The sequence below is a fragment of the Otolemur garnettii genome, unplaced genomic scaffold, assembly GCF_000181295.1.
Source record: "Otolemur garnettii isolate 467f Iridium unplaced genomic scaffold, OtoGar3 scaffold00073, whole genome shotgun sequence".
NCBI classification, from domain to species: domain Eukaryota; kingdom Metazoa; phylum Chordata; class Mammalia; order Primates; family Galagidae; genus Otolemur; species Otolemur garnettii.
In genome coordinates, this window is record NW_003852468.1 from 1,394,314 (window position 1) to 1,408,885 (window position 14,572).

The 14,572-nt window shown below is 39.9% G+C and overlaps 1 protein-coding gene across 1 annotated transcript in view; it reads right to left on the reverse strand.

The window, feature by feature from the left end:
• NOTCH2 (notch 2) overlaps positions 1-14,572 on the reverse strand; it is a 158,238-nt gene that overhangs the window by 15,800 nt on the left and 127,866 nt on the right. Inside the window, exons 16-23 of the mRNA XM_003793802.3 lie at positions 12,750-12,869; positions 12,219-12,371; positions 7,699-7,927; positions 6,443-6,644; positions 3,851-4,004; positions 3,343-3,527; positions 1,631-1,763; positions 517-753 (exon numbers count right to left, since the gene is read on the reverse strand). Coding sequence (XP_003793850.1) covers positions 517-753; positions 1,631-1,763; positions 3,343-3,527; positions 3,851-4,004; positions 6,443-6,644; positions 7,699-7,927; positions 12,219-12,371; positions 12,750-12,869 — 1,413 coding nt within the window. The remainder of the gene's footprint in view (positions 1-516; positions 754-1,630; positions 1,764-3,342; positions 3,528-3,850; positions 4,005-6,442; positions 6,645-7,698; positions 7,928-12,218; positions 12,372-12,749; positions 12,870-14,572) is intronic.

Genomic DNA, 14,572 nt, shown 5'->3' on the forward strand with positions numbered 1-14,572 from the left:
TTTCCCTGGGTCTCAGAAATGGAGAGATGCCAGTGGCAGGAACTGTCGAGTAACTCAAGTCATTACATCCAAAGGAGGCAGGGTGATGAGACCAGAGTTATACCTAACGTCCCTGAAAACAAAATGTTATTTTGCTCATATAAAAAGAGTTCTGAGGATGGGTATGGTGATGGTAGAAAAATAATGTCAGTATACTAAATGCCACTGAACTATAAGCTTAAAAAGGATGAAGATGGTAAATTTTAGGTTTTGTGCATTTTCCCACAATCAAAAAATGTCATTTTGCTCTATTACTCCCAACATAGTTTTTTGATAGTCCTGCTATATCACAATTAATCAATGACTAACAATCTTCCAGAAAAAAATACAGAGATTGATTTCAATATCCATGAAGTGCAGAAATAAGAAATAAGAAAAAACTGGGCCCTTAAGCTGCTCTTGTTTCTTGTATGTAAGAAAAGCTTCACTAAAACCCTCTTTCCAGGCAGAGTGGCAAGAGGCTGGGGTGGCCCTCACCAGTGAAGGTGCTGCGGCAGACACACAGGTAGTCATTGGTGAGCTGCACACAGTCCAGGCTGCCCTCCGAGCTGCAGGGGCTAGAAAGGCACTCGTTGATATCCCCCTCACACCGTTCCCCAGCAAAGCCAGGCAGGCAGTGACAACTGTAGCCCCCAATCCTGTCCACACACTGACCACCATTAAGGCAATGGGGGCCTCCAGCACAGTCATCAACATTCTCTTCACAAAGTAGGCCTGGGGAAGAGAGGAAGAGATACAAAATTATGAAAATCCTTTGAACAGTGCCTTCCAGCAAGGGACAACAAACACCCTTGTTCACACTTGCTCAGCTAATCAGAGGTTACTCCTCAATGTGTTGTGTGGTCATTTAGGTCACGATGAAAAAAACACTGTTCCACTTATCTAAATAAGCACACGTGGTATAATAATCCAAGGAATTCTAAGAAAAGGATAAACTCAAAGAGACCTACACCTACAAAAAGCACAAACTGTCAAAAGACAAAGACAATAAAGGAATATTAAAAGCATCAAGAGAGAAGCCACATGCCGCATACAAGAAGGGAGTGTCAGTGAGATCAGCAGCTGGTCTCTCGTTAACAAGCACGGACATAGGAAAGCAGATGGGGGCAAATTTAAAACGATAAAAGAAAAAAGCTGTCAATAATAACAAAAGTAGTATTCTTTCCTGTCCTTAACAAATGGTTAGAAGAAATAGAAATTTCATTCATTTTCCCACCTATGGAGGCAAGAGTTTTAGAAAAATACAAAAGCAGTTCGGAAACATGCATTATTTATTAAGAGGCTGTTAGTTACTTTTCCTAGTCTTGAGGATTAGCCTAATTTTACTATAACATTATATTAGATTCACATGCTGTGTTTCACAGAAGAAAAGAGTCAAAAAACTAGATAAAACTGAGAACATAAACTGGAGCCTCAGCGCTAACAAGAGATGAGAGAATAAAATGGCTTGAATTACCAAGATGCAGAACTATATGCTTGAAATGAAGTTAATCTTACTGTCGTTAATTTTTAAAAATCCCTTCAACACTAAGAATAGATTTATAGCTTAGAGAATGCTCCATGTGGTGCGTGGGTGAGACTGAATGCATACCCCGAGTGCCTGGTGGGCAGGAGCACTTGAAATGGTTCACGAGGTCAATACAGGTGCCTCCATTCTGGCAAGGCTGATTCTGGCACTCATCTACTTCATACTCGCAGTTGACACCCTGATATCCTGGGACACACTGCCAGGAGGAACCAAAAAGGATAAGAAATATTATACTACTTTGGCAACAGACCATGAGAGCAAGTGAGATCTGAAACATTACTGTGACCCTTCCCTCCTCACTTGTACGTTTCTCTGGAATCATCACTATCTGCCAATCATCCTGTGCAGGGACAGGCTGCAGGCTGCCGGAACTCACCCATTCCTCTCCCAGCTAAAAAGTCCACTTGAAAGGAAGGCAAGGACTGACTATTCTCTGAGATATTTCAGACATTTCAGATATTTCAGATCCCTGTGCAAACTTTCCTTCCTCCTGTGTACAGGTTTCCCTATCTTTAAAATATACATTCCTTTGGATGGGATGAGTTCTCATCCCTCACTCAGCCAAGCAGTACACGTGGATGGTAGTGAAGACATAGCATTTATCTATCTCCAGGTTTGGGAAATTGCATGTATGAATGAGAAACTGACTGAGATGGGGGTGTGTGGGGAGACAGAAGATGGGGTGCTAGCTGGCTGTGTGATAGGTATAGTGGCTTAGAAAGATCTGGGGCTGATCAAGAAAAAACATCTGTCAGGTGGATTTATTTGGGCAACACTTCATTTGGTATGTTTGCACATGGGGGCGATCCCTCTGGGGGGCAGTGTTGAGAGGGGAGCAAGCAAAGTAGGAGGGGAGCGTCAGTCTGAGGCTTTATAGCCCTGCGGTTCATCCATTGTGACTCACCCTGTGGCTACAAGGTGCTGGCTGCAGTCCTGCAAGATATGCAAGGCAGGCAGGCTCTAAATGCTAAAAACCCGCTTATCTGGGGTGTTTTTAAAAACAATCAGATATATAAAAAATTGGGTTTGGCCATGGTAGGCTTTTGATCTAATGGGTCCCAGCCTGATGTGAAGAAATAAACCACCGAGGGGGTCAGCACACAGAGGCTATCTTTGACTCCTTTATCTAACAGTAGAAATTCTTGCAAAGCTTTCCTCAGTGCTGCTTAATGGTCGGAGCTGGTATCAAATCCATGTCTCTGGTGTTTTTTAGTATCTTACTCTAACAATTATCAGCCCAGACATTAAGAAGATAGTGATATGTCCTTTAAAGACATGTACTTCCTCAAATATACACACGCAACCAACCTTTAGCATGGTGCTATGGGGAACAATGTGAGCAACACTTTTAGGTTTTTTTTTTAAAAGATAGTAGTTGACCAATCGATGGCTGTACACAAAGGTGACATGGACCTAAGGGACACTCCTCAAAGCAGCTTCTCCTCCCTTGGTTGCTATCTAGGGAAGCGCTAGGGGTCGCTGTGCTATGTAGACCTCCCAAACGCACCCTGGAGGTGACTTCTGGCTCTGAATCCTGGAAGCAGACCTGAGGAGATGGCTCTAGACATCTATAAAAATATCTTACCAGGGCATGTTAATTTATTGCACAGGGAAGCTGAAAGAAACAGTGATCAGTAAACAATATGATGGTGACTGGTAAAAATCTATCAACTGCCAACACTGAGACACAACTGCTCAGTCCAACATCCTAGTGCTCGGCACAGCTGCGCAATCCCCTGGGAGGCCTCTGCCCTCTGCCCACTCAGAGTCCTCACCTCACATCTGTATCCACCAATGAAGTCACTGCAGGTGGCCCCATGCTGGCAGGGGTTGGACACACACTCATCCAGCTGCTCCTCGCAGTAGCTCCCAGTGTAGCCCAGAGGGCATTGGCAGTGGTGTGTGCTGCCAGCACTGATACAGACGCCTGAGTGCTGGCACAGACGGTCAACAGGTACACCTAGAAACGCAGTCAGGAGGAGGTACCAGAAGAGCACACAACACACTGGGTTAAACCAGCGAATGAGGAAGCAAATCCAAACTGGCTGACACACTTCAAACTTCACTCGCATCTAGTTCTTCACAACCCTCAGCACCAGATTTGTATTAAAAATAAAAAAGCCCTGAAAGTGGAGTATGTCAGTTTCATTTCAAATAGATTTCTTTTTGGAACCGCTAAGCATGTTCCTTTATCCTTTACCTTCTGTCTCAGGCCCTTTCTCCAGGGCTCTGCCCATCCACTACTCTGCCCTTCCCTCCCCTCCCTGAAGACTGCTGTCTCACCTCTGCGGGAGGCTGCCACCTCACAGGAGACATTGGGCACATCACAGTAAGCACCAGCCCATCCGGATGGACACAGACAACGAGACTCTGCTTTTTCCTGAATGCAAGTGCCTTTGTTTTTACATGGAGACCGACTGCAGAGGTTCACCAGGGTCTGAAACAGAAGCAGAGGTGTACACACATCAAAACCCAAACATTGGAAACGGAGAAGATAATTCCATTGTGCTGTAAGAAATCGAAGGAAAGAATGCTAATTACAAAAATAAAGAGCCCTTACCCAAGCCTTAAACTACATCAAGTGTCTCAACATACACATTATCATTTTTATATACAGTAGGTCCACATGTAACACCTTTAACAGATTCTTGGAAACTACAATTGTTAGTGAAGTCGCAGTTTCCAAGATGTGTAATGGAACCAATTTTACTATAGGCTAATTGATACAGACAAGACTTTAAGTTTCTCTAGCATATTCTGATCACAAAATCATCACCAAACTTCAAACTAAAGACATAGATACTTCTAATACTAAATATTGAAGTAAATTTGAGCTATACATACATTTAAGAAAGACTCATAAAAACAATTAAAGAGAATTACCTACCTAATTTTTGGTGAATCAGTGAGTGACAGCAGTCATAGTAGTGGTGGGTTAATTCAAGAAACAAATGTTTGCAAAGTGAAAATTCTAAGGAGCACCTCCTCCTACCCACACAGTTAAAGAACAATAACAAACATGGTCAGCTCACTGAGCACTTTGATGCTGCATCATTTATTGGTGTGCATTTCCATGATTATCATAGACTTTACAAATTTGTATTTTATAATAATTTGCATATTCATTCATTCAATTTTCAATCTCATTATTCCAATTCAGGGGTGCAAATGGTCAGAGCTGCTGCAGCCAGGGTGCAGCCCATCTCACCACAGGTCACACCACACCACTCATACCAGTTCACCTAGTGGGTACATCTCCAGGATATGGAGGAAACCCACACAAACATGTGGAGAGTATGCAAACTGCACACAGATGATGGGACCACTCAAGAATCAGTGTCTTTTCTCACTGACATCATAACAAAATAACATTGAACAAAATGGCATTATTTAAGGTCTAATTCCCCTTAGCTCTGCTATTTAAAAAGTTCTTGCTATAGACATTTAAGAATTCAAGGAGGGGCGGCGCCTGTGGCTCAGTTAGTAGGGTGCTGGCCCATATACTGAGGGTGGCGGGTTCAAATCCGACCCCGGCCAAATTGCAACAAAAAAATAGCCAGGCATTGTGGTGGGTGCCTGGTCCTAGCTACCTGGGAGGCCAAGGCAAGAGAATCACCTAAGCCCAAGAGCTGTAAGTTGCTGTGAGCTGTGAAACCACCACACTCTAGTGAGAGTGACAAAATGAGACTATGTTTCTCTAGAAAAAAAAGGAATTCAAGGAAACCCAACACACTACATTACTCCCAATGCTCTAGACATAATTATGTCTACATATGTGGCTACCCTGTAGGGCTAGAAAGAGAGTCAACACTGTCATGTAGATTCATTCTTCCTGTGCTGAGTACATGTGAAAAATTCACATGGGTCTTTCACCAAATCCACCTGCAGTGCATACACGCTAAGGGACGGAAAGCCTGTTAATAAACCTCAAACTGTTAAACAGCTTATTTCAAAAGGGACACAGATAATCAGGCTTATGGAAAATGTGAGGCAACGAGTGCCAGGGTACTAGCACCTCTCATCTTTATTCATCTGGAGTGGCTTCACCCCCTGGGGACAGGAAGGCCTATGATTTGCTGGAGGAAAGGAAGAGTGCTTCCCCAGCTCCTCCAGTCTTCACTGTAGGAATGAGGAGTGCAGTGAAGAACGCCCTCTTGACCTACAGATTCAGTCACCAGCTGCTTCACACGTGGAGGTGGATGTGTGTTTCCAACACAGCCAAACCCTTATGCAAGTGTGCCTGCTAAGTTATTCCTATGCTCTTTAGAGTTCTGTTATTCTATCATTGTTAAAGAGGCAAAATGGCATAAAATTAAATGCAATGCTGTTTGGTACGCAACCTTGGAAAAGTTATTTTGCTCCTCCTAGGGTTCAGTTACTTCTTCATGAAATGAAAGGTTAGACTAGCCCTTAGGAGGGCTCCTTCCATCCAACATAATGAAAATGTATATTATATGTTTGAATTTAAAAGACACGGAAATAGTTTGCCTTTAGGATGCTATAACATCACAATACATAGTAAATATAATTATTATACCCTTAGTTATTTCATCTGACCTTTAAAATTTTTGATTGTTTTCTCTCTTCTGGTGTTTTTAATGTAGAAGATAACTATGTGTTTACTTCCCACATGTTATTTTTCTGAAGTTCTTGGTCAACCTCTAATAAAAATCTTATGTGTGTTAATCCATATATTTCCAGTGTCATCATTTTGGAATCTACCAACTATTAAGAAGTTACCAAGCTTTATCTCAAGGATACGCCTAAGATCCATGATTTTCTCTTTTTAAAGGGGCATATTCTGCTTAGACATGAATGGGTATATGATTCAGCTTGCTCCCAGAGAGGTGAACAAATGGGAAGGAAGTTAATTACCTGACAGTTTTTCCCAGTGTAGCCCAAGGGACAGGTGCAGTGGTAGGTACCCAGGCCATCAACACAGGTTCCCTCATTCAGGCACGGATGAGAGTTACATTCATTGATCTCATGGAGGCAGAAGGGACCAGTGAAACCCACAGGGCACAAACAAGAGAAGGAATTAATTCCATCGACACATGTGCCACCATTGAAACAGGAGCTGAAGAACAAAGCAGGGAGAGCCGCATCAGCAATGCATCTGGTTCCTCTGACCTGCTGTTTGGAAAGCAAGATTTCTGGCATCTAAGATACGCTTGAGTATCTCAAAATCCTATATTCAGTAAATTTTACTTTTTTACGAGCTAGAATGGGCACCAGAAGCCCCAATTACCAACCTTTCTACAACCAAAAGGCTTGGGAGTATTTAAAAGGCTTTATCTACCAGATTGCTAAGGAAAGGGAAGTTTTCCAGGTTTGACTCCTGTGGTTTCCATGTATCATATTTCATTTTACCCCTAAGTCAACTTAACTTATATGAAAAATGATAAATAAATGCCTTTTTGCTCTAGATTTCTTTATGAAAGAGAAGCAGAACAAACATATTCATAATATAATATAAAAAAATGAAATAAGGATGGCATGGTGGCTAACCATCTATAGTTCTAGCACTCTGGGAGACTGAAGGCTAGATTGTCTGAACTCACAGGCTTGAGGCCAGCCTGAGCCAGAGTGAGACCTCATCTCTAAAAATTAGCTGGGCATGGTGGCAAGCACCTGTAATCCCAGCTACTCAGGAGACTAAGGCAAGAGAATCACTTGAGCCCAAGAGTTTGAAGTTGCTATGAGCTATGATGCCACAGCACTCTACTGAGGGCCACAAAATGAGACTCTGTCTCAAAAAATAAAAAAATTAAAAAAAAACCCGAAACATTATCTCCCCAAAGTTACATAAAAGAGTAGTAACACAATGGGAATTTTTAGATCAATTGTTAACTGAAATGAACAAGAAGCCATGGAGAAAACAATAAAATCACAGGCCTTTCTGTCTCTAAGCAAGAAATAAATGAACCACTGACTAAGCTTGCCAACCTCTGACCTTTGACCTTCTCATTAACTCTGTGTCTATCAGGAATTGAGCAACAGGAGAGGACTGTGGAGTGCTACCCAAGTGGACATCTCATCCCTGACCCACAATCCTAGCATTCTGTTCTGAAGTTTCCTCCCCTTTCTCCTTTTTTTCCTAAGGTGCCACTGCCTGTACACTGGCTATTTACCTCTCCGTGCATTCATCAATGTTGTTCTCACAGTGGACTCCATCAAATCCTGCTTGGCACTTGCAAGTGTAACTGTTGACATAGTCAGAGCAGGTCCCTCCATTCTTACAGGGTTCACTCAGACACTCATTCATGTCTGTCTGGCACTTATCTCCAGTGAAGCCCGGGAGGCAGAGACAGGAAAAAGTATTCACTCCATCCACACAGGAACCTCCATTCTGGCAAGGATCTAAACCATTATGCAAGAATTAGAGCTGTGATCAGCAGCATCAATTTAATCTTAGATTCATAAAGGTAAAATAACCTGAACGAAGTCATGCATGGAACTAAGTGAAATTCACAATCTCTATATCCAATAAAAAATTACCAGGCAGGCCAAGAAAATACAACTTAATGAGTAGGAATACATCCAGGAATTTTTTGTATGGTAGAATACAAAAACAAAGAAAGAAAATAACTATTTTAAACTACAAAACAACCACATACCTTATGTTCAAGAAGGAAATAAAACATGAACATGACAAAGAAATAGTTATAAGACAGACTCATATCAAACTCTAGATATAAAAATACAGTATCTGAGAAAAAATATGCTAAATGTGACTGACAGTAAACAAGACAATACAGAGGAAGCAATTAGTGAACTTGAAAATACTATACTAAGATTATCTTTAAATAATTAATCTAAAATGAAAGACTAAAGAGGAAAAAACACCAAAAAATGAACCCCAGACAGAAAAAACATGAAGAACACAACCAACAGACATCATAAGAAGTGGGTAAAAATCAGTGGAAGGAGAATATCTTAAAATGAGCCACAAGAAAATCACATATAACAAAACAAGAAAGAATTACAGCAGAGTTCTCTTCCGAAATAATGCAAGCCAGAAGACAATGGTAGGAAAGGGGAAACCTGGTTTATAATTCTATTCCCTATGAAAATATCTTTGAAAACTAAGGCAAAATAAAAATCTTTCAGCTAAACAAAAGTAGAAACAATTCATCACCAGGAGACCAGAACTAAATGACACATTGAAGGAATTTCTTCACAATGAAGGAAAATGATACCTGATAGAAATGCAAATTTACACACAAAATGAACATCAAGAATTATAAATATGTAGGTAACTACAAAGAATTGTAACTTACTTTTCACATTTATTGAAAAAGTAATTGTGTATTGAAAGCAAAAATAATACTTGGAGAGTTTAGTAAACTGTATAGCAAAAGAACAGAGACAGGATGAACATAAATCCTACAACCCCCACATAGAAAAAAAGACATAGCTAATATGCCAGGAAAGAAAGAAAATGTAATTATAAAAAATACTCCATTATCCTAAAAGATGACTGAGAAAAAGGGAAATGGAAACAACAAACAGAAAGAGCAAAGTTAAGGCAAACAGCTAGATGGCAAACTTTAAACCCAGTCTTAAAAAACTACATTGAATTTAAAATCACAACACCTCTATCCAAAAACAGATATTGTCATATTAAAGAAAAAGAGAAAGACCCAATATATATTTTAGAGAAAGCAATTTTAGAGATACAGATAGGCAAAAAATAAAGAGATGAAAAGAAGAACCCTAATGATAAACCAAATAAAGCTAGAGAGCTTTATCAACATCAGGCAGAGTAGACTTCAGAACAAGGAATAGGACAAGATTTTATTTTGTAATAATAAAGGTGTCATTTCTCCATGAGGGCATAACTATCTTAAGTGTTTATGCACTTAATATCAGAGCTTTACAATACATTAAGCAAAAATTAACAGCATTGCTAGAGAAACAGATGAATATAAAATGATATTAGAAGATTTGTTTTTTTTGGAGACATAGAGTCTCACTATGTCATTCCCATAGAGTGCTATGGCATCACCACTCACAACAACCTCCAACTCCTAGGCTTAAGCCATTCTCTTGCCTCAGCATCCCAAGTAGCTGGGACTACAGGTGCCCATCACAACACCTGGCTATTTTTTGTTTTGTTGCAGCTGTCATTGCTGTTTAGCTGGCCCAGGCCAGGTTTGAACCCACCAACCCCAGTGTATGTGGCCAATGCCCTAACCACTGAGCTATGGGAGCTGAGCCAATATTAGAAAATTTCGATATCGCTCTGTGAATAACTTGAATTAGTAACATTTATAGAACACTCCATCAAAACAAACGCAAAATAGACACTCTTCTCTATAGAAGTATCAATACAGAAACGAGAGAAGAAAAATCACCACAGACCTTACAGATAATAAAGCTCAAGAAGGGAGAATGTTATAAATGACGCTATGCAGCAAAGTGGACAACTTAGATAAATTAGACCAATTCTTTGAAAGACACATATTGCCAAAGCACAAATTATAAACAAATAGGCACTACATGTATTAGAGGAATTAAATTTATAGTTAAAAACTGTTAGAAAGAAAATCCCATCTTTGGAAGAAAATGCATATCGATGATACATGAACTCTCTAGAAAGTAGAAGGGAACACTTCTCAATTTGTTCTGAGGCCCACACTGCCTTTTTATCAAAACCAGACAATTAATTATAGTACAAGAGAAGTAGAAAATCATGAACACAGATATAAAAATCCTTAGCAAAATTTTGGCAAGTCAAATCCAGTAATATATAAAAGGGATAATACATGATGACCAAGTGGATATAGCTCAAGAATTTAAGATTAGTTTAACATTTGGAAAATCAATTAGCATTTATAGTTAAAGATCAGAAACAAATGACATTTCCCATCTCAAAAGAGGTGGAGAAATCATTTTAAAAAAGAATCAACATCCATTCATTGTAAAAGAAAAAAAGAAGTAAACCAGAAATTCAAGTGTAAATCTCTTAACTTGATCATCTGTGAAAAACCAACAGGTAATACGTTAATGGTAAAAGGCAACTAGACACTTCTCTCCTACAATCAAAAACAAGGCAAGATTGGTTTCTTTCAGCTCTTCTATTCTACATTTTCTGAATGTGTTAGTGAATACAGTCATATAAAATAATAAGGTAAAATAAGTGAAATAAAATAACTGGCATAAAGGTTGTCTTTATTTATAGATAACATAATTATCTCTGTAGAAAATTCTTGGCATCTGAACAGATCTAAATGCTAATCTAGGGACCTAGAACTCCTAAAGGAATTTTCTACACTTACTAAAAAAATTATACCTATTAACTCATAAAACATGTAAAAATTAACTCAAAATAGATCACAGTAAGAGATGAAAAGTATAAAACCTTTAGAAAAATTTTAGGAGATAAACCTTTAGTTTTGATTAGGCAAGGTTTATTAAACAAGATACATGAAGCCTGGACTACAAAAGGGAAGTATCAGTGCACTGAATTTCATCAGTATTAAAATCTTCCTCTCTAAAAGAAGAGCAAAAGAGAGACTATAAATTGAGAGAAAATCATTGTAAAGCAAACATCTGGCAAAGAACTGGTATTTAGAATATAAAAAACTCTTTCAACTCAATAATGAGAAAACAATTTTTTCAAATTGGCAAGAGATTTGAACAGACATTTTACCAAAGACGATATGTAGATTGGCAAAGAGCACATAAGATGTTTAACACCATTAGCAAAGAGGCTAATACAAATGGAAATCACAGTGGGATACCATTATATATCCATGAAAAGAGCTTTAAGTTCAAATGAATGATATTACTAAGTGCTCCTAAGTATGTGCATAGCTAGGGCTTTAATACAATTCTGGTAAGAATAAAGAAGGGACAATCATGCTGGAAAACAGTTTTGCAACTTTTCAGAAAGTTAAACATACACTTACCACAAGAGTCACCCATTCTGCTCCTACATATTTACTCAAGACAAACAAAATCTTATGTCCACAGAAACACTCATTCACAGAAGCTTTGTAATAACCCCAAACTGGGAAAAAAATCCCAAATGGCTATCAACTATTAAACTATAGTATATCCACATTTGGGAACACTGCACAAATATAAAATATTATAGAATGAACTATTCATATAAATACCAACATGGAAAAGTTAACCTCTCCCCCCAAAAATAATGCTTTATACGATTGTATTTATATAAAATGGCAAAAAATTTCATTTAATCTGTACTGATAGATGGTAGATCTAAAGTTGTGTGAAGCAAGAAAGAAGGGTGGAGGATTAAATTACCAGGCAATAAAGATACTTTTACATATGTTCATTATCTTGGATGACAGATTCAGTTGTCATATGTAAAAATCGTCAAATGGATAATTAAAATAATTGCAGTTCATTATATGTTAATCATACTTTAACAAAACATTTTTTAAAAAATGGCTATTCTGGCATTGTTCCCATTTTGTCAATGTTCAAAACTTCACAGAATGCTTAAAAAGGAACCAACTGCCACAAATCCTAATGACGCTACTTTCGAAACAAACAGTTAAAACACGAGGGTTAAATATTCTCTGTGAATGACTACTACAGCCGATGTCAGCGTGAGAGGGGGCAGCCCACACCAGCTCCCCTCTGCTCCCTGGGGGTCAGGGGCTGCAGAAGTACTCACTGGCAAGGCAGTCATCGATGTCCTCTTCGCAGTCCACACCACTGAAGCCTGGAGGGCATTCACACATGTAGCTGCCCTGGGTGTTATGGCAGAGACCGTGGTTCATGCAGGGCTTGGAGACGCACTCATCAATGTCAATTGTGCATCGCTGACCTAGAAATACAGGGCAATGAACAACCAAGCCAGAAGCTGATTCCCATAGTCATCTAGGTAGGGCCTGAGCTTGGCTGGGATGGATGGAGCTACTCCAAGGAAATCCTGGTTGGTGTCCTCCTTTGGAAAGCCCCATCAAGGCTGCTGCGCCCCTGTGTAGTGTTGACAAGGTGCTAAACTCACCTAGAAAGAACATCATAGTTTGACTCCCAGGTTGGAGTCCTGTAACCACTAGGGGGCCCCAAAGACATGGACAATGGGAAGAAAGGCCATTCCAGTCAGCAGCCAGAGGACCAGGGCTTCTCAAGTTGTCTGATGCCCTCATCACTGTTTAAAGTTCAGAATGTATATTCTTGGTGTCCATCCCCATGTTGTTACCTTGCCAGCCGGGAGCACACAGACAGCTGTAACTCTCAAAATTTGGTGCCTCTTTGCAAACAGCAGCGTTCTCACAAGGGTTTGGGGAACAAGGAGCCAATACAGTCTGACAATTCTTTCCTAGAAAGCAAATAACAGCATTTATGATAAAGAACCAGCCAAGAAAATGAAAAAATCCCCCAACTGTATACCAAGGATGTTCTCAGAATTCACACAGGAAGTAGTTAGTAAGAGGCTTTGGTGTCTGACGGACTCATAGTCCTGGCTCTCTTGGCTCTGACATAGGTGTATGATCTTGGGAAAGTTATTGATCTTACCTGAGCACCTCATAAATGCAATGAGAATTAGAATAGCATGTAACTTATAGAGAATTTGTGTGCGTCACAAGAAAATAATACACACTAAGTCCTTATTCCCACAGAGCCTGGAGCATAGAACGAGTACTCCACCACTTCTGGGTGGCTGTCATCTTCACTTTTACATCGTGAGTGTTTACTTGGATTTGGACACCTGCCTCAGTCAGGTGTTCTGCATTTCCCTAGCTCAGATTCAGCTCTCATAAGCTCAGCCACACGATCCATCTGTGCGTGGCAGGGAAGAGGCAAGCACGGCCTCCTGCGCCTCACAATCTCTGCTCTCCTGAAAGCAGGCATGTCAGAGGAGGGAGACAGAGTAGCAGTTCTGACTGAGGTGACCCACCTTCTTGTGCTTATATCAATATGGCTCTCACAGCCCACCAATACATCCTACCTCATATGCTAGATATAAGCGTGCAGCAAAAACAAACAGAAAATTAAATAAGAATGCTTTTATTAAGAAACAGATGAGGTTATCTTTATTTAAAGTTACACTAACTCAACTTTAGGTTTCATTCTAAAATTTTGCATTCAGAAAGAAGTAACAATTACCACAAATTTTCCTTAAATATAGCCTCAACCAGTTTTAAATGTATCTGACCAGACAGTGGTTTACATGGGCAAGCAAAGCTGCTAATCCCCTATTCTGGACAAACTCCACAAAGCTTAGAACTCCTAGCCACATGGAAAACTAAAAAGTGACCCTGTAAAGGCTGTGGGTCAGATATAACTTCTCCAAGGTAACACATAATAAATTCTTTCATTGGTATCCTTCTCCGGAAACAAACAAACAAACAAAAAAATCAATAGCCAGCATATAATCAAATATCTTACTGGGTCTAAACAGCATGATGACCAAATAAAAATTATCCAAATAAACTCTATCTGCCTAAGACACCCAGTGAGGAAGCCGAGGGTGCGGTGGAGCATGGTGACGCCTCCTTCTGTCTCCCCACATTTGTCACTTCTCACTCCTTATAGCTGTACATGAGATAATCTTTCCACTATCAACAAAGGTGATTAGCAGTGTCACTATAAAATGACATTGCTGATACAGCCTTTGTCTGGGGATAGTTACAGACGTCCTGTAACTCTGATTTGATAAACCAGACAGGTTAAATGCAGTTTCCCTACAGTAACATTTCATGCAAAAGGGGCACAAAGGTCAAGATGGCAGAATCAAGACCTTCAGAAAGCGCAGTCATGCCTGTGGCACTCTGCTAGTCTGTAGAGCTTAGCGTCACTATCAACAGCTGGTGTGACCAGCTCATGACACCAAGGGAGGAAACACTTGGCCATGTATCTGCCTACATGCCGCCGTCTGATGAAACAGGCAAAGCCACTGCCCATACTTGTGCACTGTTCCCTCTGAACGAGTAAAATGGAAGAAAAGCCGATACACAGTCATAGAAATACTGACAGTCACAAGAGGGCAGCAATAAGGCCACAGAAAACAGAGGCTGAAGG